The 26,577-nt window shown below is 36.9% G+C and overlaps 1 protein-coding gene across 5 annotated transcripts in view; it reads left to right on the top strand.

Annotated features, from left to right (window-relative positions):
* The first annotated feature begins 7 nt into the window (after nucleotides 1-7).
* Nucleotides 8-26,577, top strand: part of gabrg2 (gamma-aminobutyric acid type A receptor subunit gamma2) — a 41,389-nt gene continuing 14,819 nt past the window's right edge. For 4 of the 5 annotated variants that reach the window (XM_015034431.1, XM_015034430.1, XM_015034429.1 and 1 more), the window contains exons 1-6: nucleotides 10-546; nucleotides 8,122-8,261; nucleotides 11,320-11,387; nucleotides 12,609-12,829; nucleotides 15,788-15,870; nucleotides 17,344-17,481. In XM_015034431.1, coding sequence (XP_014889917.1) covers nucleotides 425-546; nucleotides 8,122-8,261; nucleotides 11,320-11,387; nucleotides 12,609-12,829; nucleotides 15,788-15,870; nucleotides 17,344-17,481 — 772 coding nt within the window. In that variant the 5' untranslated portion in view covers nucleotides 10-424. Of the gene's footprint in view, nucleotides 547-8,121; nucleotides 8,262-11,319; nucleotides 11,388-12,608; nucleotides 12,830-15,787; nucleotides 15,871-17,343; nucleotides 17,482-24,250; nucleotides 24,298-26,577 lie in introns of all 5 variants that reach the window. The other variant, XM_015034433.1, reaches the window with a different exon arrangement.

Here is a 26,577-nt window from a genome sequence, read left to right as displayed (position 1 = left end):
TTATACTTCCGCTTTCTGAGACCGCGCATGTGTTGATCTGTGCTGCAGCAACGTGCATCAGTTCCTTTCTGACCCCGGCGTTAATCTGCATTCATTCTGAGGTTCCAAGCTTTTCTCCAGTGCTCGCCGAGTGTTTTATCACTCGAGGCTTCGTCCTCTGTGGTAGGTCCGTAGGCCCCTTCTAGGCTGTCGTACGGGACACAGACACGCAAAAAAAAAAACAAAACAAAAAAAAAACAGACGAGCTGCACAGAGCCGAGCTTGCCGACTCGCATCGATTTAGTTCTGCCTGCTCGCACTTCGAGTCACGTCGTTTCGTCCGTCTTGGGTTTAAAATCGCAGAGCCGCTACTGTCAGCGTACGTAATGTATCGCTAAGAGGAAACAGTAAATAGACGGAGACGTCCATCTGCAGAAAAGAGGAAATGAAGATGGTGATGACGGCTTCACTGAAGGCAACCTCTAGATGCTCAATAGCAATGGCGAAGCCTTCCCTCCCACTGAAGCGGTTACTCTGGGTGTTTATTGTCTTTAGTCTATCTCAAAGGTAAGCTATTAAAATGCACATTTCCCTTCATATCGTGAATCTATGTCGGCTCTGTGGATCTGCATATTTCTTGTTCTAACTGCACATAGCAATGCATGCCTCCTCCCATTTAACACCACCCTGCTATTTACGGATTTCAAGCGATGAAAATCTTGATAGGGAATAAACCCGGTGGGTATTTTAATGTTTACTTTCATATACCTGTGGCTTGAAACTAAGCGAGCTTTAATAACCTCATCAATACATCGATTGAATTCTTTCTATTTACTGAAAACAACGTCAGAAACATCCATACTGAGTGTAAGATTTGTTGCTGTTTAATCTTATGGTAGATGTCTCCTGCAGATTCTCTCAGTATGTCTCCGGTTAGAAATAGCATAGTGGCAGGCTAAGTTGGGGGAAGCTAAAGCTACATAAGCTCTCTTCAAGGATCAGGTCTATTTCAGGAGTCAAAGCTTCCTTTATAAACTCATGTGTCAGATAAGCCTCAGGTGAAATATTGGACAACTGTCAGCTTAATTTAAGAGCTTGGGCATTATTGAGAGCTTTTGTATTTTTTATCTGAAATAAAAAAAATTTTCAAAATGGCAGACAACCACACAGAGAACATAAGAGAAAGGCACAGACACACTAAGAGTGATGCTCAACATTTTTAGTGTCAATTTTAGCTGTATTTCAAGTGTGGGTGATTTTTCTTTTTATAAAATAAAAGCTGTGTGCCAGTTAGTTCATTCCCATGTGCAGAGAGGGAAAAAACAGCTGATATTTTTCTCCTCCCATCATTTCCTCTTGTGCTGCTTGAAGAGTGAAAAATGGAGGCAGATAAATCAGTCTCCATCACGTTAATCGCAACCTCAGGGCTCCTTGTCCAACCCTTCCTTTGTCAGGCCTGTTTATTTCTAATTGTGTGCATAATTAGTGTTCATAATGCGTCAGGGTAAACTCTACACTCTTCACATTTACATCTGAGGTTTGTTTTTATGAAATTGTGCAAGAGTTCAAACACCAATAGTTAATGCAAATCACAGCAAAGGTTTTTCCAGTTTACCTAAAATATTCATATAGGGAATGTTATTTTTTAAATGAAAGTCACACATTATATAAAATATATTTCATTTTGACAATGAAGGCCCTGCAGATGATTTAATTAGCAGTTGTTTGTTTCCTACCTTTTTTTCATAAAGTTAATTATGATTCACGTAGGAAAGCTGTTACATAAGGCATTTCCCAAGGTCTCTGCATGCTTTCAGTGTGATCTATGCCACTTTGTGACTCACCAACATCTGATGTGCATTGATGTCAGACTGCATTATGATACATGGACCTCAGTGCAGGTCCAGATATAGATCAAAGCTGCTACTTGATCCTGGTTAAAAGAAAACCAACAAACAACATGCAGGAAATGTGTTTGGACATTGTTTCATTTATCAGCAACTGATTATGAGATGTGGGTCATGAAAACATTGATGTCATGGGAACGCAGCCTTGAAGAAGTCATGTGACTGACTTTTTATTTTCCTTTTCAATGCTTCAACTCATTCTTAGTTGGAAGAAGGAAATGGTGACGTAGTGAACATAGCTACATAGTTGATGTAACTGGAAATTATATATGAGAAATGTTGTTTACCTCCACCTTTGATTGAGGGGTGGGTCAAGGTTACTTATATGATCTGCTTTTTTCTAAGCTAATGTTGCTGTAAATGTCTAAAGGTTTGTCCTGCTAGCAGTTATTGGCAACGTTGAAAAGGTGTTACAATAAAATATCCAAATGTTGTTTGTGTTTTAATATATTTATTTAAGGCTATTTTTAGGTGATAAAGTTGCAAGGTAATCATATTGTTTTATATTATATTTCAGAGAAACAGAGTGATTGCATCATCAGGAGCTTTTTCATACAGACAATTGTTTGCAGTTCATATGTACAGTGCCTTCTGTTGTTAAAGATGTGCAAAAACAGAATAGCATAATAGTTTTTCTTAAGGAGAAGTGTAATTTGAGTATGTTTATTCACTGTGAAAAAATCTCTGACTTTAGCTATTTATACATGTTTAAGATATGCACACAGTTAATTGCACAATGGTGGTTGTTAAAATGTTCATATGACCTTAGAGGGAAGTTAGTCCTGAACATTACACTGCCTTCTTATTTTCATTTTCAAACCTCAGCTGTGAAGCAGACTGCCTCACATTACACTGTAGAATTTTTAGGTACAGCGAAGTGTTTCTGGTTTAACTCAGCTGTTGCAAGTTTTTATGTTCTGTGGCAGCAAAACAAGTGTCAACTGTCATCCATTCACTACCCTGCTTGGCAGTTGGTATGAGGTATCTGTGCTGATATGCTGAGCAGAGTTTTGCCCAAGCTGTGCCTTATGGCTACATATCACAAACTTGGCCTAATTTGTCAAAGCTTGTTTCCTTGATGTTCTTTTGTTTTGTTTTGAATATTTTGCAGCACTTGTGGCTTTTGTTTATTCAGAGCATGACAAGAAGAATGCCCAAGAGATAAAAAGAGAGAACAAGCAGTGAGTTTGATTCCCACGGTTGGGAATCAAACCCGAAACAGCTGCGTTGAGGACTGGAGCCTCCATTTACATTTACTTCAAATGATTGTGACAGACTTTTAAAATTCTGACCAAATTGTTGCAATGTACTGCAGGGCCTGGCTGCTGGTTACCTTACTAAATATCTTTTTATAGAGCTATTTTGCATTTGTTCTCTATTTTGTTGTGTGTGAACGTTTATGTTTCTCTGGAAATTCATTAAAATATAGACCAAATTAATAAATAAGTATCATATCAGTGCATCCCTAGCTGTTGTTGTTACAGCTGCAGTATGTCGTCATTTTCATTTATTTTTCATTATTGAACAAGAGGCAGCATAGATATCTAAGCTAAAAATTTAAATATAGAGATGAGCAGAATTAGTGTTTGTTTGGTTTAAGTTTGCTTTAGCTTTTACCTGCAAATATTGATTTTAGATGTGTGAATGTTGGCTCCGTGTTGCTGTTGAGCAACATGGAGGCAACCTAACTACTTTTCCACTGACTGTCAGTAGAAAAGTCAGATTTGTGTCAGGTCGCCCTACAAGGCAGCTTAGACTTGGTAAACTGTGTTATGTAGCCATGTTGTCTGAAGTAAAATAGAAGACAGGTGTGGGAGAGGTTAATCTAAAGTCACACACATTTAATCACTGATGCAGAAAAGTAGATGTACAATTTGTTTGATTTGGTTTTTTTAAAAATATGGTAACTCTAAAAATAATATCTGATATAGAGCAGAGTTACAAAGTTACACACTCTGGCCATTTAAGTAGACACACCTTTTTATCACTGGGAACCAACTAATCAGACATTGAACAAGTTGTTAAGCAGATTACATTTTTGGTCCTTTTTGTCAGTATAGCATTGTACAGTTGCTGGCTGCACGTCATTGATCCATGTGTCTTGTTAAACTGCATCTCAAAAGTCGCTTTGGGAGTGGACTCTTGTGACTGTAGAAGCCATTGGAGTACAGTGAACTCATTGCTGTGATCAAGAAACCAATCTGAGATTATTTGAGCTTTGTAATAAGATCCACTAATATGAAGAAAATAGCTTATAGAAGATTGGTACACTGTGGTTTTAAAGGGATTTACATCACCACTTTGGATACCCAGGTAGATTGCGGCATTTAAACAACATTCAGTCGCTACTAAGTGGCCTGAAGTGTGTCAAGAAAATGTCTCCCACAACTTTACACCACCAGAAGCAGCCCATACTATAGAAAACCAGACAGGAAAGAGATGTGTTTTCATGTTATTTACTCCAGATTCTGATCCCACCATGAATGTACCAGTCCAAATCAAGATTCCCAGAACCATGCCAACTTTTACCAGTTTGTTATTGTCCATGTTTGATGAATTTGTGACAACTGTAACCTAATCTTCTTGCTCTTAACCCATGGGAGTGACACTAAGTGAAGTTTTCTGTTGTGTTCATCAGGAATATTTTTCATACCTTGGTTGTAATAAGTAGTTATTTGAGCTACTATTACCAAACGACTGCCACTCACTGGATTTATTTTATTCCTCTTCTTTGGGTTTACAGATAATAAAGTTTACAGTTTATTATCTGTAAACTTGAGTGATGGTTCAACATGAAAGTTTCTAAAATTATCAGGACAACTCATCTCTCACCCAGAGAAGTGTAGTGTTAGCTACAAGCTAACATTCAAGATATTGTAAAGCTCTTTGTTTTGTGATTCTAATGCATGGTTTGATCACTGGTATGTCTTTATTACCAAGTCTAAATACCAAAATGCCGTATGTTGCTACAATTTGATTCGCTAATACACTATTTGGGTTGTCTTTCCTTCTAAGTGTGGTTAAACTTGCTAAAAGAAAGTTTAGCAAGTTTAGCAATAGAACAAACCTGGTTTGTTATATTGTTCTTGACAAAGTGAAGCCAGAACTGCTGAATGCTGTGCTTTTTTGTCAGATTTAGTTTCTTTATATTTAAAATAATATAGACAACCAGAATGTGAAGTGGTCGTCATAGAGCTGTTTGTTGCCATGATCCAACTACATTGTTCTCATTTTTATCTCTGCAAACGAAGTCACTGGCTTACATATTCATATTTATAAACACAAATACACACATGCAGCTCAAACTTGCGTTCATATTGCTCAGTGCTCTTTTTCTCTCTGCGTAACTTCAGGTATCAAATTAGTAGGCAGACCCTCATTTCTGTCTGCAGTGGAGAACACATGGCTTGTCCTTTGATCCGGTTATGTTGGGAATATTTCCATAGAGAGATGCCATTCAACATGAATATTAAAAAATCCAGCTACTTTGAAAAACTGCAGATATTTTTTCCCTCTTGCTTCCCTGTCTGTCTCCTCTGTCTGCCTGTTTATGCTCACCTAAATAAGCGTGTTCATTTTCCTCAGATGCAGAGTTAACTGTGGTTTATTGTTGCTCAGTGGTCAGATTCTTAGTGTGCTTAAATCTTTTGTGCGACAGATAATATGCCGTCTTTATTTTGGAATTCATTTGAAATATTTGCTCTATGGAAATTCCCAACAACAGAGATGAAAGAGTCTGGGTGTTTTTTCTTGTCGTTGGTTATCAGGTCAGTGAGATGATTCTCAGCGTCTGATATGCAGCATTGTGGTGCGATATAAACACCAACCAGAGCAAAGGAGGAAAGCTCCCTCTGTAAAAAGTCTTAAAGAAACCCAAAGATGGACAACAAAAAATTGGTGTACTTCCTTTTATCTGATAAATCCTTTATCTTCCTGTTTGCAACACCTGGAAAATCAATAATTCAGAGAGAAAAATGTGAATGCTCCCATCAGCCGAGTCTTACGAATACTAAAGCATCATGATACAGTACATGTGTAGGGTTGCTTCTTATCTAAGAGTGTGACACACACAGTGTTGTATTTTGGTGATTTGTGTATTGATGAGCCACTCTCTCACTATGTAGAAGAATATAGATCAAAAGAATGATATTTAGTTACTTGAGTCAGGAGCGTTGAGAGATCTTAACTCTGTAAAGGAAATGTTATCTATTCTTAACAGGTTAATAAACAAAAACAATGTAATTAACTTAATGCCATAGCAGTTCATGGATTATCTAGCATGGGGTAAGAAATTACTAAATATATGAAGAAGATTCTTCATATATTTTAAAATAATTTTTTCACATATAGTATGCTTATTTGCTTATAATAGCCTTTGAACTTTTTTTAAAATCTGTTCAATTTTTTTTTCATACCATGGAGACATGTAAAAATATCTAAAAATATTAGAGCTGCAAAGCAGAACATTTTTGTCCTTGCCAAAAGTTTTGGCTGCAAATTAAAATCCACTCTGGGAGTTGTTGTGGGAGGTAGAAAAGTTGTATTAATTAATTAATTTATTTAATAAGGTTTAAGTTTATCTTTTTGCTAAGACTTATTGACGACTCATTAATGATATGATATTAGATTATATCATTATGACCTAATAATGATGGGTCAGGTTTGACCACCTATTTTCAGGTGGTTTGACCTGAAGATGGAAATTTACTTACCACTCTAAGTAAAGTCAACTAGAAGTTTGTTTTTATTTTAACTCAGAAACTAAAGTTCATTAAGTTGATTTAACAAGAGACAAGCTGGCAATTTTGTTTTCTAAATTCTGATGTAAAATTTGCAAGATTTATTTGACTTAAAGAGTAGAAGTAGACACAACTAAATGCAGCTGAAATATTTCAGTTGCATTTAGCCTCTTTTTTTTATTACAGCACATTATTGTGTAATGGCTTTTAAAATAACAGCAAGTTTTGCAAAAAAAAGTTGACATGTTTTTGTTGTATTTTTTTAATATTATTTTTGACAGTTGTCCTTCCTTATAAAATCACAACCTGATCTTAGAGGTGTAAAAAGGGGGTTACATAAGCTGATCAGATAGCTTGGTGCTGTGGAAAGTCAAGCCAAAAAGGAAGCTCTAAAAATGCCTCTGTCCCTGGAGATGCTAAAGTATGTCATAGTTTAGTGGATGATTTTGACCATCTGCTTGGAAGAAAACAGATTCTCCATCAGGTCACTTCCATAATAAGATAATGACTACTTATATATGATGAATTTGTTGAAGTTGTGACCCAATGTTAATATTTAATCAGTCTTCCATAAAAGGTGTTTTGTTACTTTTCACTTTGGGAACAAATGTTATAACTTTTCACTAAATTTAGTGGGTCTTTTTCAGAAACATAACTAAAACCATCCAATCATTAAGCATAGGTCCAAACTGAGCTCTTTTTTTTATTTTTACTTGCACTTTAACCATCAGCCTTTATGGTACTATATATATATATATATATATATATATATAAAGTATTATTTTGTAAAGTGCCTTGAAACAACACTTGTTTTGAATTGATGCTGTATAAATAAACTGAATTGAATTAATTTACATATTTCCAAAGTTATTGATGCACAAACATCTTAGGCCTCGGTGCAGGACCTTGTGGAACCCCATTCACGGTCTTAAACAAATTAAATTTAAAATTTGATTACTTTACCAGGGTATGAATTGTGGTAGACAAAAAGTGCACAAAGGTTACAGAAGAGCAAAGAAAATTGTTAAAATACAGTAAAGGTATAACGTACCATGTCCAGCATATGCTAAAGGCAGATATAAAATGAAGAACATTCATGTTTATGAGTATTGTGTCAGTGATTGCTTTGTGCTCCCAAGTTTCTGTCTTGTTTTAAAGGATCGAGACAACAGACACCACAAGGAAACCCAGATATTCTGTACCTGCAGAACATTACTGCAGCATTTTATATTCTTAGTTCCACAGGATAAAATAAAAACAGTAAAGGGATTTCAATGATGATTTTCATTTTGCCTGAGTTTTTTTTTTTTTTTTGACACTTTGGCTGACGACAATTTCATATTCCAAAATACTTTATTAATCCCAACGGGAAATTAAATGTTGTCACTCATCAATCTAGATTCTTCAAAGAGTTATTGGCAGCAAAGATTTATGCCTGCTTGCCTTTTTAAAGCATTCACCAGTTCTGTGTACTTTTCCTTCTCTCTTCCCTGCAGCTCCCTCCAGAATGATGATGATGATGAGGTGTCTAACAAGACGTGGGTGCTGACTCCCAAAGTGTATGAGAGTGATGTAACACACATCCTAAACAGCCTACTAGATGGCTACGATAACAAGCTCAGACCTGACATTGGAGGTATGGAGTGTTTTTTTCTCTCTCTCTTATTTTCACAGCTAATGCAATTAGTCAGTCTGTAATCAAGCATAAGCAGAAAAAAAAGGATAAATATTTTAGAAATCATAAATTGAATCAATATTTTGTTTATGTGATTATTAATGACGATAAGTAAATTTATTATTAATTAAATTATTAATTGTGGTACCACTAGATTACTGCATCATTAGCCAAAGATGCCAGGCACCCATGAAAGAATGAATTCAATGCTACTGAACAGTAAACACTCCTCACACAGACACAGAATGATCACAGACATACTTGTCTGAAAATTTATTAACAAAAGAGCCAAATTTTGCAGTTGAAAGATTAATTATTATGCACTGAGAAAAAGACACAAACATGAACAGATTTCTAATACCAAAAATATAGCTTCAAGGCTAAGAGAGACCAGTGAATCCTCCAAACGTGTGACAACAATCACACAGCATACAATCAGCAACTCTTCAGTGAGAAGCATTAACCAACATATAAAAGAAAAATGGCTAAATAATTTTATCTAACTACCAAGCCCAGACACGTGTGGGGCAATGCTTGGCAGACTGGCAAAAAGCAAAACAATCAATTGGAAAAACTCTTTCTGGTCCAGCAGGCAAGCTGGTACACAGCTGCCCCGCTCCGGCAGAGTCAGCGGCATCATTAAGTTTTAAAGACCAAAGGGGAACCACTCATCGACGTTCACCGTATTGGCTTTAGTGGACTTCTGGAGGAGTTGGACGACAAAGGAAATGACACATCTCAGTTTTGACTAAGCACACAACTGATCTTAAACTTTCTAGCTCATCCTTTGAAGGTTTTAGAAAGTCCTCTTTCCTGCCCAGGAGGTTGAAAGCAAAATAATCCACATGTGACTGTGTGCCTTCCTTTCGGGCCTGTGACGCCAGGGGAAAGGCAGGGCTGGATGGTTGAGAGCGCATGTGCCTATTCTGACATCTGGAATGATGATCTCCAGCGCTTCAACATATGCTGTGAGATGCAGTCCAATCAGTTTGTTTTAGTAATACGGTTGCCTAACAAATCAAACAGCTTCCAAATCAAGTTTGTTCTGAAAACTTGAAGTTCTTGAATTTTAACTATCCTCAAGTTAAAATTCAGAACCATGAAGAACAAAGAATCAGTTCATCATGGTCCTGTAAGCCCACAGACAAGTTGCTCATCAGCTGTGGTCAAGTACTGTAGGTGTCTTCTGTTTGTTCAAGCTCCAGAAATTCAACAAGATTCCAAATTCAAATGAACTATTTCATAATTAACACATGCTGAGTAGTCAATGCCACTGTGTGTTGAGCTGTGACAGACAGCCTGGCTATTTATAAAAACATTTACCCGTGTTTATGTTCATGCGTGTGTTACGGTGAGGGAAGCTGTTCATCATGGTCCTGTAAGACTGCAGACAAGTTGCTCTCTCTCTTCACTTTGACAGACAGCTGAGGAGGACTTGCTTGTCTGCATGTGCCTATCACATCCATCTGTGACAGCAGTACTGGGAGATGCTCAGTATCCCTGAATGCTTGATTCATGAGGCAGCATTCCTGGGAAATCTGGCTAAAGACAGAAGCTGTCACACACCATCCTGTAATGATAAAGCTCTGTCAATCTACTGTATGTTGTCTTTTCCCCCGTAAATTATGCGTTTCTGCTGAAATAATTTCCAACCTTTTCTAGCACTATGAAACCTTTATTTCTCTAATTATATCTTACCTACATATGTTCTGTGCTTTCTATCACAAACTTGTTTGTGATTTTGAAAGACTCGACAACTTGGTGCAGCCATACAGACATTTTTTAATTTTACACACAGAGTAGAGGTACTTCTGATCACTTCAGTTAGATAAATATTCCCTGATTTCAAAACTTTGGCTGAAGGGGTGCTTGTAATTCCAGTCTCCAGTGTGGCAGCAGAGGGCAGATCCAACCTCAAGATGAAGATTAAAACAGCAGGAGACAAAAGTTCAAACTTGATGATATTAGCCTCTGCAGCAAGAGACATTTGATAACGCACAAGCTGGTGTGCAATTCAGGTCTATGTGAACCAGGAGGAGGTTGTGAAACATTGCGTTCAAGTCGCAGCAGATGAATCGCTCATTATTTAGATGCAATCATTCAACTTCATTGTTCATACTTGGTCATTGGGACTAGAGTAAGTGTTTTTTGTCACTGTGGAGAAAACATGACATACATTCATCTGCTTACTGGGCAGCTGGCAGCCACTGTCTTTACTGTCATCTTCAAAACATGCTGTGATCTCTTTCTCTCAGTGCCGGTCTTTCTCAGTTGCTACAACTTACACATTCCCACAGGGGAAATAATTAGCCGGCTCTACTGGTGTCTGAGCCAGCAACTATACTAACGAGCCATATTTAGTCAGAGAAGTTTTACCTCTATTCCGTGGAGTGCTGTAAATTAAGAATAGTTGCTGATTGTGCTTCTCTTTTGAAGTCCTTGTGATTTAATGTCTCTGGAGAGTGCTGTTTGGATGAAAACTGAAGTTATTTGGGCAGAGATCAAATCTGATCAAAACTAATTCTCAATTCATGATATAAATTCATATCAGTATTTAAAAGAATGTTACTTTAGAAAATAAACTGATCCTCTTGGCTGATAGAAGTCTTCAAGCTCAGATCAGTCACTTGCATCCAGAACCTTGTTCTTTCAGTCATGATCCATATGTTATGGCCATGCAGCCTCTGACCCAGGCTAACTCAAAGGCTTTGGAAAACCTGGTGGAGAGGTGGAATATTTAAAACATAAATGTTAGGAAGGACACAAATTACTAATGTTACAAGTCAAGAGAGCCTGTTCTTAAATTACTCTTTAAAAGAAGCAAAAGCTGCATATAAAACTATCTGTCCGGCCAGATTTAGGCAGAAACACAGATAGATAGATAGATAGATAGATAGATAGATAGATAGATAGATAGATAGATAGATAGCATAACTGTTGTACATGTGTTCAAGGTACTTGTGTAACTTTTTTAACGGCAGCCAAATCTTAAACTCTAGTTTTCTATTCTTCTCTGCAGTCAAGCCGACAGTGATCCACACCGACATGTTTGTCAACAGCATCGGCCCAGTCAATGCCATCAATATGGTAAGTGGGAAAGGAATAGTATGCAAATTGGTCACCATCAGATGAAAAGTGTCCCAGAACCTTTATTTGTCATCCATAAAGAAGTCTGTCGCAGGCGCTGTGTTGGCGCAGGTGTAAAGCTTGAGACTGTTGTGTCGGGTGTTCTGCCAGTTCATCCTTAACAAGATCTGGTTCTAAATTATTTTCTGTTGGGTCAAATTAATTGATTTCTGTCCATAGTTTATGATGCTGATGGTGTTTCATTTAACTAAGTGTTAACTTCAAGACCCACCCATACATTGATATGATCAGTTAGAAAATGAGTGTTTGATTTTGCATTTGGGAGTCACAATACAAGCACATTGAATGCATGGTGTGTGTGTGTGTGTGTGTGTGTGTGTGTGTGTGTGTGTGTGTGTGTGTGTGTGTGTGTGTGTGTGTGTGTGTAAGAAGAGAACAGTCTACTCACATGAAAGGTTGACTGATGGCTTAACATTCACGTGTAATGCATGCTATTGGGAAAGTGCGTTCCCACAATGACATGACAAACGCGGCATGTAATTTTTTCTGAAGAGGAGAGAAGATGGATGGTGTGGGCGTATGCATCTGTAGCGGTCAATTTTGATTTGTTAATTTTGATCTAGGAATCAAAAGGAGGAGGGACTGGCTGAACTATTGAAGAGAAAGAGGTTGATGTTTGAATACTGAGTATCAGGAATTAAGATTGGATGGCTGTGGGAGTTTGGCAGAGCTTTTCTGCTCTTGTAGGTTTCCAACAGTTTGAACAAAAAAAAACAAAACTATTATCCTTCAAACATTCCCACATGCATGACTGAGTCCTAAAAAAATCTGAGGTTTATTCAGACTTTCTGTCATTACTGTTTTCAGCTGTCTGTCTGTGCTTTGTGAAAGAAAAGAATAATTTTGTCTGGTTAGTATATTCAAGTTTCTGTTAGAATCCTTTAGCATGGACTTTGACTTTATATTTTTAGAAATCTTTGTTAGAAAGTTAATACTCCAATGTCCTCTTACACACAAATCTCTATTTTTTCACTCCTTTTGTGCTTCCCTCTGAACCTCTGGGCTCATCTAGTCTTTTTTTCGTTTGTTTCTTTTTACTTACTCCAGCACTCCTGCTGTCTGAATGTGGATGGCCTGGAGAAAGTGCACAAATACATAAAATAGCTTGTTGCAAATGTACTTGATAAATGGAGCTTAAACATATTTTTTTGTTTATGTCAGGAATACACCATCGACATATTTTTTGCTCAGACCTGGTACGACAGGAGGTTAAAATTCAACAGCACGATGAAGGTTCTTCGTCTCAACAGCAACATGGTTGGGAAGATCTGGATCCCAGACACTTTCTTTCGGAATTCAAAGAAAGCTGATGCCCACTGGATCACCACACCCAATCGTATGCTCAGGATCTGGAATGATGGAAGAATACTCTACACACTCAGGCAAGGCAACAGTGTTGACATGTTAAGATTGTATAGATTCATCATAGACTAACAATTTATCCCAATAAAGATTGGAAGAGTTGAAAGTGAATAACATTTGAGTTGCAACTAATGTTTCAGAAAACGCCCGTCAGTTTTTCTTATGTTTTCTTTTACTTTTGATTTATAAATCCTAATTGTGTGACAAAAAATATGCAATCAATGAATCATGTTGGGAAAGAGCATCATTTTGTTTCTTGATAATTTCAAAATCAATACTACACAAGGACTTTGTTATTGTCTGCTTGTGACGCAGTTTGTTGTAAATCAGGTGACAGCAGAGGCCTGTTGTTCAAACAGTTCTGCAAGTTTAGTTGCCAACTTTGAGTCCTTAGTCCATGTAAACCAACAATGATGCTGAAGGCTATTAAAGTCCAGAATAGCTCTGTGCTCATATGAATTAGAGATTGTTCTAGTTATTATCTGCTCAGCAGGACTCCTGTCAGTTTTTCTTAATAAACTTGTCACACATAGCAGCCTCAATTATTTTCCTGTGAATGTATTGCTATGGCTGCATTCACATTGTCCACTCATTAATGAATTATATAATCATAACAAGTTTAGATTTATGGTGCATTGTGCGAATGGAGCAGTGGAGTTTGTAATCCATCAAAACCATAAAATACATTCAGAAAACATTAAGAGAGCAAATGCTAAAGACACACTTTGTACCTTTGTATTTCAAGTAAATGAATAAGTTGAAATGGAAATACACATATATATGCATATATTGCCAGCACAATTGTGAAAAAACTAATACATTTAAAAGAAAAATAATCTTAATTGTTATAACAATGAATCATTACTAGACAATTTGGGTGCAATTCTCCAGATAAAAACAATGTCTCACTCAAAAAAGGCAAATTAATTACTTATTTGAGAAATGAGAAAATTTTACACTTGATTCCACTATTTACAAGTTACGGTAGCAGAGATGTAATTCTCCAAATCTCCACATCTGTGAGAAAATAATTCAGATCAATTCAGTTGTAGTTAGTTTATTTATATTCTATCAATACACATAAAATATTGTTTCAAAACAAAACAAGCCTTCCAAAATGATAAACATTTATGATCACATTCATTCCAATTTGATCACTTTTTCAAAGCAGTGCAATCATGTTCAGTATGTTTCATTGATTAAAGGCTTTCAAAGGAAATTGAGTCAATTTACAAAAATCACTTTTCCTGCAAGAATAGCTATTGCGATATTGGATAGTTGATTATTAGTAATTGATTTTACAGTAATTTCTCATAGTGAGCATACATATAGCTTTAGTGGAGAAGAGAACTGTCCTTTTTAAAAGAAAAAACCTGCAACAGAACCTGGTTCAGTGCGAGTTACCATCTGCAGTGCCATCTGCTAAACAAAACTTAAAAAGTTAATGGCAGCAGTGGCTCTTTTGGTGACTTCATCCAGGAGAGGAACACATCTAATTACATCAGGTCTGAGCCAGATCTATGCTATGAAAAACAGAGTACATAACAGAGTTAGTCACAGCCATACCCTCAATTGTTGTGTCTTGGAGAGAGACTGCTAAACAACGAGAGACGGAGCCAAGTGTATCATCCACAAAACAATAACATAAAGTTATTGGCAACAGTAACCCTGCCAATGCCGCCCTCCAGGAAGGTATCACCGCTGAACAAAACGCCAGGCCAGCGGTAACTTATCTGAAGAGAGCAAAGTGAGCAGCTGAATATAGCCGTGCTGTTAAAACCTTACGTGGTGCTTCTGTTTGGTTATTTGTGTCACACATTGTGTTTCAGATCTCTAAATAATCAACTTTAGATATTAGAGGAAAATAACTTGAATCAACACTGAGAAAAAACTATTCAAACCAGCCTACCGCTATGGCAAGATTGTCATGGACGGTGTGGTTGGTGGTGGTGAGAATGAACGCTGACCCAGATGATGATGATGATGATTTAATAAAGAGAGCTCCAACACAGGCGGCACGGCGGAGAGTTAGCACACAGCTAATTACTGTTAGCAACTGAAAAACTGAGGACTGAAAAAGAGAGCTAAACGAACACAGGACTTTACAGTACGACTGTGATGGCAGGCAGACAGACGACAAATGACAAACGATGAGGATCCGACAAGAGACGAAGACAACAGGTGGGACTAAATACACAGGAACGAGACACACCTGGGGAGCAATCAACAGGGAAGACGCAGAAACAACAGAGACTCAGGACAGAAACTGAACACAGAAAAACCTTAATATAAACACAGAAACACGGATCATGACAAAAATATAATTTACTCCCTTTTTAAATTGTTTATAATAATTTAATATAATAATTATTTATTAATTAATTTTTGTTATCAGTATAAGACTATTATGCTTCAGAGTAAAAATAAAAAAATGAATCTGTGTCATACATTCATAAAGTGACAGATAGTACCTTGTTATATTGTCACTTTTGCAGACACTTACACAATAATGCATTACCTGTGATAAAAGAGGGAAAGCAAAGTCTTCTGGACTCAATCAAGCTATGATGGATGTCCTCCTGAGCAGAACACTAGTCCTCCACCTCATTAATTTGTTAGGGAACTCAGAACTTAAGCACTGGTTAATTAGGATGGCTGCTGTGATTCCAAGCACAATGATACATGACAATAGCAAATGCATGGATGGGTGAAGCAATTTAAGGTCATTCTCCCATTAAGCAGAAGTTTAATGACTTTGCTGTTAAACTTCCTCAAGGATGAAAGAAAAGAGAAAAATGTTTTCTGTCTAATTTAATTTAGCAAAATCCTACTTTCTAATTTGTAGCATCATTAGGAAAAAGGGTATTTTGTTGTTAGTTAAATTAATTGACTATGTGTTTATTAAGTATTTAAACATTAAGTTCAGTCTTTCTAGTATATTTTTAGGCATGGTGAATGCAGATGTTTTGTTTCTGCAGGTTAACCATTGATGCTGAGTGCCAGCTTAAGTTAAATAACTTCCCAATGGATGAGCACTCCTGTCCCCTGGAGTTTTCAAGCTGTAAGTTTACTAATGCACTACTACTTTACAGCTTCCTTTTCTTTCCTGTTTTATTATGTGCATACTGATAGACTGTAGGGAAATATTTCCGTGCAAATTGGCACAATACGTGTTCAAATTCTTAAAATGGTCAGAATATTTTTTTTTTCTTATCCACCAACATCACTGTTGATTGGCTTTTATGCACTTTTGAATATTTTCTGAGACTTTTTTTAACCTTGGAATCTTGGCAAAAAGTAACAGGAACTCAAAATACTTAGCATCCCATTGTATTCAGGGCACTAATGAGAGTGCTAAACCTTTACCGTGAGATACTATGGGATGTTCTCCAGGAAGAGTGCTGCTTGAATGTCTCTAGAGCAGAAGAAAGCGAAGCTGGAGAGGTTAGCAAGGCTAAAACTGCAGCATCTGAATTCATTTAAATTGAATGAGAGCTATGGATTTTTTCCATTGCTTTGAAAGTTGTTTGACATCCACCACAGAAGCTCAGTCTCAGATGTTGCAAGCAGAGAAGCGTGCAGCTATTTATCACGGGGAAAATTTCTGCATCACATATCAAAAAGCAGCAAAGCTTAGTCATTACATGCTTTTTTGCAATGATTAAGACTAGTCAAATGTTATCAGGCTATCTGGCAGAAATTTTGTTTCAAATGAGAAGAAAATACCTTTCAGTATATTTACCTGTAGTGGACTGAAATGAAGTTAAACTACTGTCATTGAGAACTTTGCATCCTCCTTGTTTCAACTTCCCAGGAGACTGAATGTATAATATCTCCCTGATGCATTAGAAGCAAAACAGCAGACTGCTTCCTTGGTCTGCGATGATGTGTTACTTTGAAGACCAACATTATTGGATGTCTGAGAGCACTTAGGCTTGCTCTAAAGGAGTTCACCTGCATAATTCAAACCACAGCTCATCTCTAGACTTTGACCGTCTGCAGAGATGTTACACCACTGCGCTGGAGAACATTGAGAAAAGCCAATGCCTTTTTTGGTCAGTTTGTTTTTCCAAACCGCACAGAAATTCGATACTCACATGACTTGATTATGATAATCCAATTGCTCAGTTAAGTGAATCTGTTTTAGACAAGTAAGATTAGTATTTTCATTAGAGTGTCTGCAGAGTGTGCAGTGTAGAATGAAATTACTGAAAGCCCACTCACCCATGGCCTGAGATCAATGACGCAATTTCTACTTCTAAATCAGCTCAGTATTTTTAAGGAAAATACACTTTTTCCTCAGAGGTGGAGCAAATATCTTCTCAACATGAAGTACATCCCTCAGTTAGACAACCATTGCCTCAGGTTGATATGAGTAAAATTAAACTAATCAAACTCTGAATAGTGATGCCATTTTTTTTTCTAATCTGGAAAAAGTCATCAGATAAACTGTTGGTAGTTAGCTTTGGAAAAACAATGCTCTGTTATAAGTTTAAAAAGCTCCCTGACTGTGCAAATGTCCTGTCCTCTTCAGATGGCTACCCCAAGGAGGAAATTATGTACAGGTGGAAAAGGAGCTCCGTGGAGGTTGGGGACATTCGCTCATGGAGGCTTTACCAATTCTCCTTCGTTGGCCTGAGAAACACCACTGAAACCGTCAGGACAGTTTCAGGTATATAACCCAACTCTCAATAAAAGAGTATCTGCATACTTTATTACAAAAGAACAAGATGGATCCATGTGCTCTTTTGTAGCATCAGATTCATCAAAAGTGTTCATACCCCCTTGGCAGCAGGGGGTCAATGCTCTCCCAGCTCTACCTGTCGGTTAAGGTAGCAGTAGGTTTACAGTTGTGCCTGAAAAAGAGACATTTTTGACACTTTTAGGTCCAACTGTCTTGTTTTTCCTGCCACATTTCTTTCTATAGTCAGTTGACCTTATTCCATTGTCTGTTTAAACAGTAGAATGGATAGAATTAAAATAAAAAAAACATGCTGTGGAGGGGAGTCACTGTGTAACTGGAGTGGGTTTTGTAATCAATGCCTGAAGTAGGGATAATATCATAAGATGTGATTGATGTAGGCTGACTTCCCTAGACACAGAATGGAAAAAAACTAGGCTGGCATGATTATTGCAATATGTTGATATTTACCAACTTGAGATGTTGCAAAGTAATGTACTGGATAATGATTTTGCAGCCTTCACTGATTTTTGTGGTGTGCTCATTTTTAAAAAGATTATTAACAGGGTGCAGTGTTCTGCTTTTATTAGCAATTACATTTTACTTAAAAAGAAAGTTTATGTAGTTTGAAGCCTGACGCTTCAAACTCCATAAACTTCCTGCAGAGTCGAGTTTCTCCGTCCCTCCCTGAGATGAATGACACAAACAAGTAGATGCTTTAACGGGGTTTGATTGTTGGGAATCTTTGCAAAACCTTTTTTTAATAACATTGTTACATTTTTAAAACTGTTTTCATTGTAATCAGTATTTAAAAATTCAGTGCAGGTTTTTGTGCTGTTTTAATTTAGTGTGAAAAAGTTAGGTCTGGCACAATAACAAATTTTTCTGGATGATAAAATGTCCCAAAAATTATTGTGATTAATATTATTTTAAGAACATTTTCCAGTCATATGAGATTCGTATATAATACTGCAAGTTTGCCCTCTCACAGACTCATAAACTTTAATTTGTACAGAACACTTCCCTCTGGAACTGGAAGACATCTTAAATGTCTCGCATAAAACTATAAGCAATAATTGATTTATTGCTTACTGCAACAGAAATGCATCAAAAAAGTTTTTTTTTTGTTGTTTTTAAATCCACATTATCCTTTTTTCTAAATCTAATTGACCATTAGAAATATTTTAGCTTTTTGATTGATGATCCCACATAGATTACATAGACAAAGTGAAAAAACCCATTTGTTTAGGACTTAGCTAATGTCTTCATCATTGAACCACAATTTCTTTGAGTGCTTAAAATGTCTAAAGTGCATCCCGGCAACGGGGATTAGACATGGCAACTAATGTTTGAAAACTAAGACGGATAGACAGGCTGACTGTATTGCTAGGTGGTGTCATTGCCTGGAAATGCACTACATTTTAAAAACAGCTCCCCCTGTACCACTAAGTGGTACAACAGAAACTAAAAAACACAAATCACTGTCATTACAGTGTTACCTTAAGGCACACAGGCAAAAAAATAATAATAAAAATGCCACTGTGAATTTCATCTGGCTTCACATGTGCTGTGTAAGTGGTTTACAATGACAATGTCCTGCACTTTGTCTGTTTCACTGTTCTCTAGCATGTTTCATGTGGGATCATTCAAGGGGAATCTACAAGTGATAAGCGTGTGTTGAGAAACTGCAGTCCTCAGTTTCTCTCCTTTTGATCTGGTTTGTTATTTTCACAAACTGCCATCTGCTCTCTTGTTGGAGCAGAGAACCTTGACTGTGGCTGAGAGACCTCTTGTCTCATTTTCTAGTCAGTTTGGGAACTGACCTGCTTCAAGATTTGTGAACACAACATCTGTCTCAAACAGCAGTCAGTTGGGACATTATAATTACTGTGTCATCAAAGATAACCAACATGCAGTGGACTGCAACTTCAGGAACTGGATTGTTATTTAAAATGTGACAAACATAATGAATGATTATGATTTGTGTTTTTTATATTATTTATTTAAATTGCTAGTACTAATGATGACATTATTACTTTTTAAATATCTTTGCTGTACACACATATTTCATTTCAGAATTATATTTTTTAATAGCCACTCTAGATTTGTCTAGTCTTTTGGCAAAATATCACTAAAAATATGTATTTATTTATTTACCATATTTAATAAAAACCCCAGTTAAATAATTCTGACAGAACAACAGTATTTTTAGGCAATAGGAATTGATTTGGAGAAATAATTTAAGGCTTGCTATTTATAGTGGTTTCTTTGGTTTTCTGTAAATTTTTGGTCAAATCTGATTTTGTCCTCCTAAATTAAATTAAGCTGCTCTAATGTTGGAATTCATAATTACAAGCTTAGTGAACAAATATATTCTTTAAAAAAAGCATCAAAATCCTTTTGTCTCCACTTGTATTCAATTTTAACAACAAAACCTCTCCTACTCGTATATCTACAATATAAGAATTTGGAGTATAATAGATGTGCAAAACAGAATAGAATGTTGAGAAAGGATAGTAAAAAATGACTTGCAGGAATGTGGCATCTGTTAATTTTGTTAAAAAGGATGGATGTTTGTTTTTGTTACTTTTTCAGACTCAAAAACCAAGTTCACCTTTTAGAAAAAAAATTTTTATCTACCAAAGATGCCTAGTTGTGTGAAACCATCATTATGCAGCTGGAGAATCTTGTCTGGGCTCTACAATTACCCCTGAGGATGCACAGATGAAACAAAGGCGTGATTTATCATATTGCTAGGATAATCCTTTAAGCTCCTGCCATGTGCATTTATATAAATGCGTTATAAGCATGGGTGTGTTTTTGACTTTTCATGCAGAGCAGATAGGCAAAGTGCCTCCAGATTTCCCCCATCAAGGAATCATGTGAACACTGAGAAGCTCCTTAATCGCAAGAAGGCCACTGACGTGTCCCTGGGCTTTCTGCTCTCAAACTGAATCATACAGGCGGCCGCACACAGACAACAGGGCTGCGTGGCATGGCTTTTGAAAGGTCACTCTAAGAATAGCTTCCGATAAGTAAACGAGCCTCATATCCAATGAAAAGCACATGTTGAAATGTGCAGGCAAGCAAATGGACATTAAAACATGCAATAATTCATGGATGAGGGCACAGACCAAAGCACTCTTGCTGTTGAAAATACTCACAGACATAATCGTACAACTTATTGATGCACATGAGGTACATCTGCTCTCTGTTAAAAGGACAGGAAAAGCAGCAAATCTACTTGCTGATGTCTAAGCCCTTCTGTGTTTCCTTATCAGGCCATCATTTCAAAAGGAAATGAGAGAAACTCATTCTCCTCCTGCCCATCTTCATGATGTTCTACTTTCTCATTTTTACAATAAATGTGGAAGATGCCCATTCACAGCACTTTTGGAGGTGATGTAAATGCATCATTCAGGAGAACCGTCCAAATCCTTTCATGATCAAACCAAGCGCTGCAAAAATTGGTCATCCTGGTGCAGTTACTTTTTAAGTCACTTCCATTCATCTAAAACTAGCTTCTTGCATGTTTTAATGTAAATATAATCTTTTTGATAAAGTGGTCACCAATTATAGTAGATTTAAAGCGTTGGCAACGCAAAATGAACATTTTGTCTTTCTGGCAAAACTACTAGTAAGACAAAATTATCAAATGTTTTTCTGGCAAAGTATATTTGGCAAAGCAAAATGAAAAGAATAAAAAAAATGTATGAAGGAAAGTGAAATGGAAACAATGAGACATTATTGTCTTAACATTACTGTGAGAAGGATATTTTTAAATGCTTCAGTAACTGTATGATAATAGCTATGCTATAACACAAGTTCAATCCCAGGAAAATTAATGGGAGAATGTGATTACATTTCTCAAAGTAAATGATGCCATTGAGAGAGGAGCATTTATCGCTGTTTGCCTGCTTTAATCATGAAAAGATGAAGCGAGAGAAAAAGCAATAAACTGAAATGACAATGGCCTTTTATTGTTACTGAGACGTCGAATCCCTTATCAAATAACCAGTACAAACTCCAGCACAGTCTGAAATCATTTCAGCACAAAACCCTCAGAGCAATTCAGAAAAATTTACAAAGGAGAATATTTGATCAAACAACTTGTAGAAATAAACGTAATTAGACTATGTTTACAATATGAGTGATGGCTGCACTTTTTACATTTCTGTCATGTTTATGACGACGAGTTACATCAGTGCTTCTTGATTATTTATCCACGACAGACAGCAAGTCTGTCTCTGCCTTGTCTTGTCAAAGTGAAGTTAATATCTGCCTTCTTAATTGATTCTGCTAATGAATGCTTATGTAATTGAGCAACTTACAATACATCTGTACAGTATTACTTTTTTCTTTTCTCTTTCCTTTTCCTAAATGATACACAGTGGATTCCTCAAATTATTCATGGTGATTTCTTGAATATGAAAATAGTAATTTTGCTACATTAAAAGAAGGTCTGATACAGTGGACTGTATTATAGAGGTGTAGCTTTCTAAAGGCTACGAGGCACAGAAACAATCCATTAGCATGGTGTGTTGCTGTAATGCATATTTTTCTGATGTCTCAATGCCTTTATTCTCTCTTTCCATCTCTCTGAATTCTCCTTTTGCCTCTGGGTGATTTGTGATGGACAGGAGTGGTCTGAAAACAATCTGACTCAGCACAAATCTCCCCTTTGTAACATAAAATACCAATTTATACTCTTCCCCGTCTCTTTTTTAGTACACATGCATTCCCAAAAAATCCCGGTACACTTACAGGATTCATATTCTTATGTCCTTTTTTTATCCCAAACTAGTAAATATACAAAGGGTTTTGCTCTGTGAAACCACCCCTCCCATTCTCCTCCTGCTCACTCTCACAAGGAGAGGATTTTATTTTCAGCCTGGTATATTCCTGTCCTACTTTTTACACTCCCTCCCCCATCCACAGCTTCTCTATCTCTCTTTGTTTTGCTCTCTTTTTCCTGTCCTTTTTTGCTACAGCCTAATAAGCCAGTAATTAACACCTGAAACCAGGGAAGACGTCCTAGATGAAGAGAGTGCTTTGGATAAACAAAGCACTTGTTTTCCATCTCATCAGCCACTCTCTGCATATAAAGTAGGACTTTTGGGCGCAAAATACAAGGAATTTATTTTGAGAAATGCTACAAGTTCGACGTTGGAAACAACAAAATCAGTAGAATATGGTTTGTCAGATGTAACCAAAAATTCTTCAAGTGCCTTTGATGACAATATATCTTGGTTCAGCACAAATGATGTTGCAACATATACATTGAAGTGATAACTAGGACAACTGAATGCATGAAAAACAACATAAAAGTCATACAATCTGCATCATTGGGAAAAAACGAGAATGTATAAAGTAGTGACACTGCCATAGGTATCGTTTTCTACTGAAATGCTGCAAGGCAACAAAGGAAATCATGCAAATGGACAGGTTAATGAATTAAAGAATTTAAAAATATATGGAAAAAAATCTTTCTGCATCAACTGCAGAAAGGTCAGCTCTGGGTGCTGAGAGTTGGCCTCAGATTTCATCACCCTGAAGGTACAAGACATAAGGTGGTTACACATACTGCACGTCTGTCTTTACTGATGTAATGTCTTACATTTTATGTCATGTTTTTAAGTTTCATAGGCCTTTTATTCTTTTCCTGGCACTGACTTTCTAAATGTAAAGTCCACTCTTCACATTACGTTAAGTTGTTTTGAGCATCGAGCTTCTGCTCTGTTTTAGTTCAGTTTTGGTTACTGAAATTATTTCTATTTGCTTAAAGTAATACTTTTTTTTAGGACTTTCTTGAAATTCAGACGTTTTCGTGCATGTCCTAGTATCAAGTAGAAAAGTCATACTAATTGCATAACTTGTGTAAAATGTTTTTGGTCTAGGGGCTCCAAATTAGCAATAATTTATCTGTGCATATATTTATTAGAGGTGCTAATGGAGATGCCCACTGAGCGATGAAGTGAATGGTGAGACCATAGCAGACAGAGAACATTTCGCAATGCAATGTGCTCACAAATGATCCTTTTTACTAACTAGTTGGGGTTGATTTATTAACTGGTAACAACTTTTTTCCCACGGCTTTTTTTTGTGTTTATTTATGATTTAAAATTCATGCATCCATTTCAAAACTTCTACATTGGCAGATGTAAGTCCTGTCAGTGTCCCCCTCCCGCCAAACAGTGAGGATTTTAATCCTGTCACCTGACCAAAGGATTAGAACAGAATAAAAATGAGACGATGTAGAAAACATTAGTTTAATAAGACCAAAAGTTTATGTAATAGGTGTGAATCACACGTCTTCTTGTGTGTGAATAAAAAAATTGGAAACTGGAACAAAAATAAACTAAGACTGAGAAGTGTTTTTCTTAATATTATTTTGCCTTGAAATCTGGGGGGCAGAAATTAATTTGAATGCTTAATGTAGGCATAAATGTAATTATCTCATTTTTTAGACAAAGTATAAGGGGGCAGATGTCTTAGAAATGTGTTAATTGAATAATATTGAGTGATAATAACTACCAACACGCATCCCCTAAGACAAAAAACAAGAAATAGGAAAATTCTTAATATCTTTAATATTGCCTCTATCATTTATTTTTTATATTTAAACAAATCCTTCTTGTGTAACTGACAAAAAAACCTTGGCAGACTCACATTTACATCAGAAAATCTGCTCTAAGCAGTAGCTTGGATAGCTTTTTACTGTCATAAAACCTATTAACAGCCTTGCTCTTCATAATTTCAGCACCGTCATCGGGTATGAAAGCAGGATAATCATCTGTCCCCTTCACGGTAAACACAACACTCACTACTAAGCAGTCAAAGTCTATATACTCATTTTTGCCATTCAATCATGTGGCTGTGTTGCTGCAGTTGCTCACAGTGACAATGCTATTCTTCTTTTTTTTCTGTGACTTTATCTTGCTCACCACTGTGCGGTAGGAATAGCTGCCAGCAGCCCTGTGGAGGGACAATACAAAGCTTCAGTGACTGGTTAATCGCTCACATGAAGCCTGTGGCCATGTCGCAAAAAGTGGTGACTTGCATTCTGTGTATGCATTGTTGATCCTGGCAACCAGTCATTAGCAAATCTCCCTTTATTTGTAACCAACACAAATATGTATGCATGCACACACATATACGTGCAATAACAGGCACCGTCACCTCTCATATACACGACTCCGGACAGGAGAGGAGCTCAATGAGACAGCCTGTCAGCTGCTCTGCAATGTGTCTTGTTTGTCTCCCTTCAATGGATGCCCAGCATGTGCCTCAGGTCTCGCCTGCCCATGCATATCCACAGCAGTTTCTAGACTTGCTGCCAGCCCAATGATTCTTTAGTCTGAGAGGTATTTTTGCCCCCTGTCAACTCTCCTAAGATTACATTTTCTCTCTGCATTTTCACATTCAAACAAATAAAAATGTACATACAGTCACATTCAGTAAATTACACTATGCAATCCAGTAAGGCTCGTTTGCCAGATTAAAAGTACCTTGTCAAAATACCATATTTTCTGGACTATAGAGAGCACCTTACTATAAGCCGCACCCACAAAGTTAAAAAAAAAAAAAAACTGGAAAAGTAAATATAAAAGCAGTCGGTTTCTCCGCCGTTCTCGGTTCTCACAAGGACGCAGCCCTCCGTCTCCAACGCCGAACCATGGATTCGTTCACGCCGAGCTTACGTGCAGCGGCTCCATTTCCCTCCTGCACTACCAGATCAATAGCCTTCAACTTAAAAGTGGCATCTTTTCTTTGTGTGGTTTCCATGATGAGGGGGTATGAGTTTGAAGAGATTTCTCCATCCTGCCTGCTGCTAGCATGTGCTTGTTCTAAATGAAAATTAGCACTTTCTTCTTTGATTTCCAATTTTGTCTTCCAATGATTCACTTCCTGCTAAAGAGCCCCCTGGTGGTTGAAGAAAAATCCACAGAAAAGCCACACTGGGCTATAAGCCGCATGGTTCAAAGCGTGGGAAAAAGTAGCAGCTTCTAGTCAGAAAAATACGGTAATAACCTTTAAGCAAGTCTTTTGAAAATATTGAAATGTTTGGTAAAAGTTAAACATTTCTTGCCTGTCGTCGCAGGAAGTGAAACTCATATATAAGTTAGAATCATCAGAGTGATATTTATCAAGCCTTTTCTTGTAATTTTGATAATTATGGCTTACAGATGATGAAAGCTCCAAATGCACTGTCTCAGAAAATTAGAATATTGTAAAAGCTTAATCAGCTAATTAACTCAAAACACCTGTAAAGGTTTTCTGAGCCTTTAAACAGCTTCTCATTCCGGGTCAGTAGGCTGCACAATCATGGAGAAGACTGCTGACTTGACAAATGTCCAGAAGACAGTCAATGACAGCCTTCACAAGGAGGGTAAGCTACAAAAGGTCATTGCTGAAGGAGCTGGTTGTTCATAGAGTTTTGAATCCAAGCATATTAACAGAAAATTGAGTGGAAGGAAGGAGTATGGTAGGAAAAGTTGCACCAGCAACTGTGAGAACTGCTGCCTTGAGGAGATTGTCAAACAAATTCCAGACATGGACTAGACTAGACGGCCAGTACTGAACCACAGAGAACATCAGATGTCTCACCTGGGCTCAGGAGAAAATGAACTGAACTAGAATTTTGACAACTTGGTTCAGAACTTTTCAAAAACTATAATTCTTATGAAATATATTGCTGTGGCATTGAGTATTGAGTGCTTTTCTTAGTATCACTTAGAAGTTGGAAATTTTATCTAAAGATGCTATCTAAATACACCAAAGCACATTCAGTGGCTGAATTTAATCCATTTCATGATGGGTCAGGTCTGTTTTGGCAGCAAAAGGTGACTAACACACTATGAGGCAAGTAGTTACAGTGTTTTGGCTGATTGGTGTTAAAATAATTGTATTTTTCTTTGTCCTTCCTTTGTGTCTCTGTTTTTTTAGTGTATTGTCTTTACCCAAATTCAACAGAGAAGCAACACTGTTTTCTGATTAATGATCATGTCTGCTAAGCTTTTATTGCTTTCTGTAGATTACATCAACTCACAGCAAATTACTTTGACAGAGAGAATTTGTCATCTTTAT

This window comes from Poecilia latipinna, unplaced genomic scaffold, assembly GCF_001443285.1.
Source record: "Poecilia latipinna isolate Pla-1442-1.1 unplaced genomic scaffold, P_latipinna-1.0 Scaffold298, whole genome shotgun sequence".
In the NCBI taxonomy this organism is placed as follows: Eukaryota; Metazoa; Chordata; class Actinopteri; order Cyprinodontiformes; family Poeciliidae; genus Poecilia; species Poecilia latipinna.
This window is presented reverse-complemented; position numbering and strand designations above follow the sequence as displayed.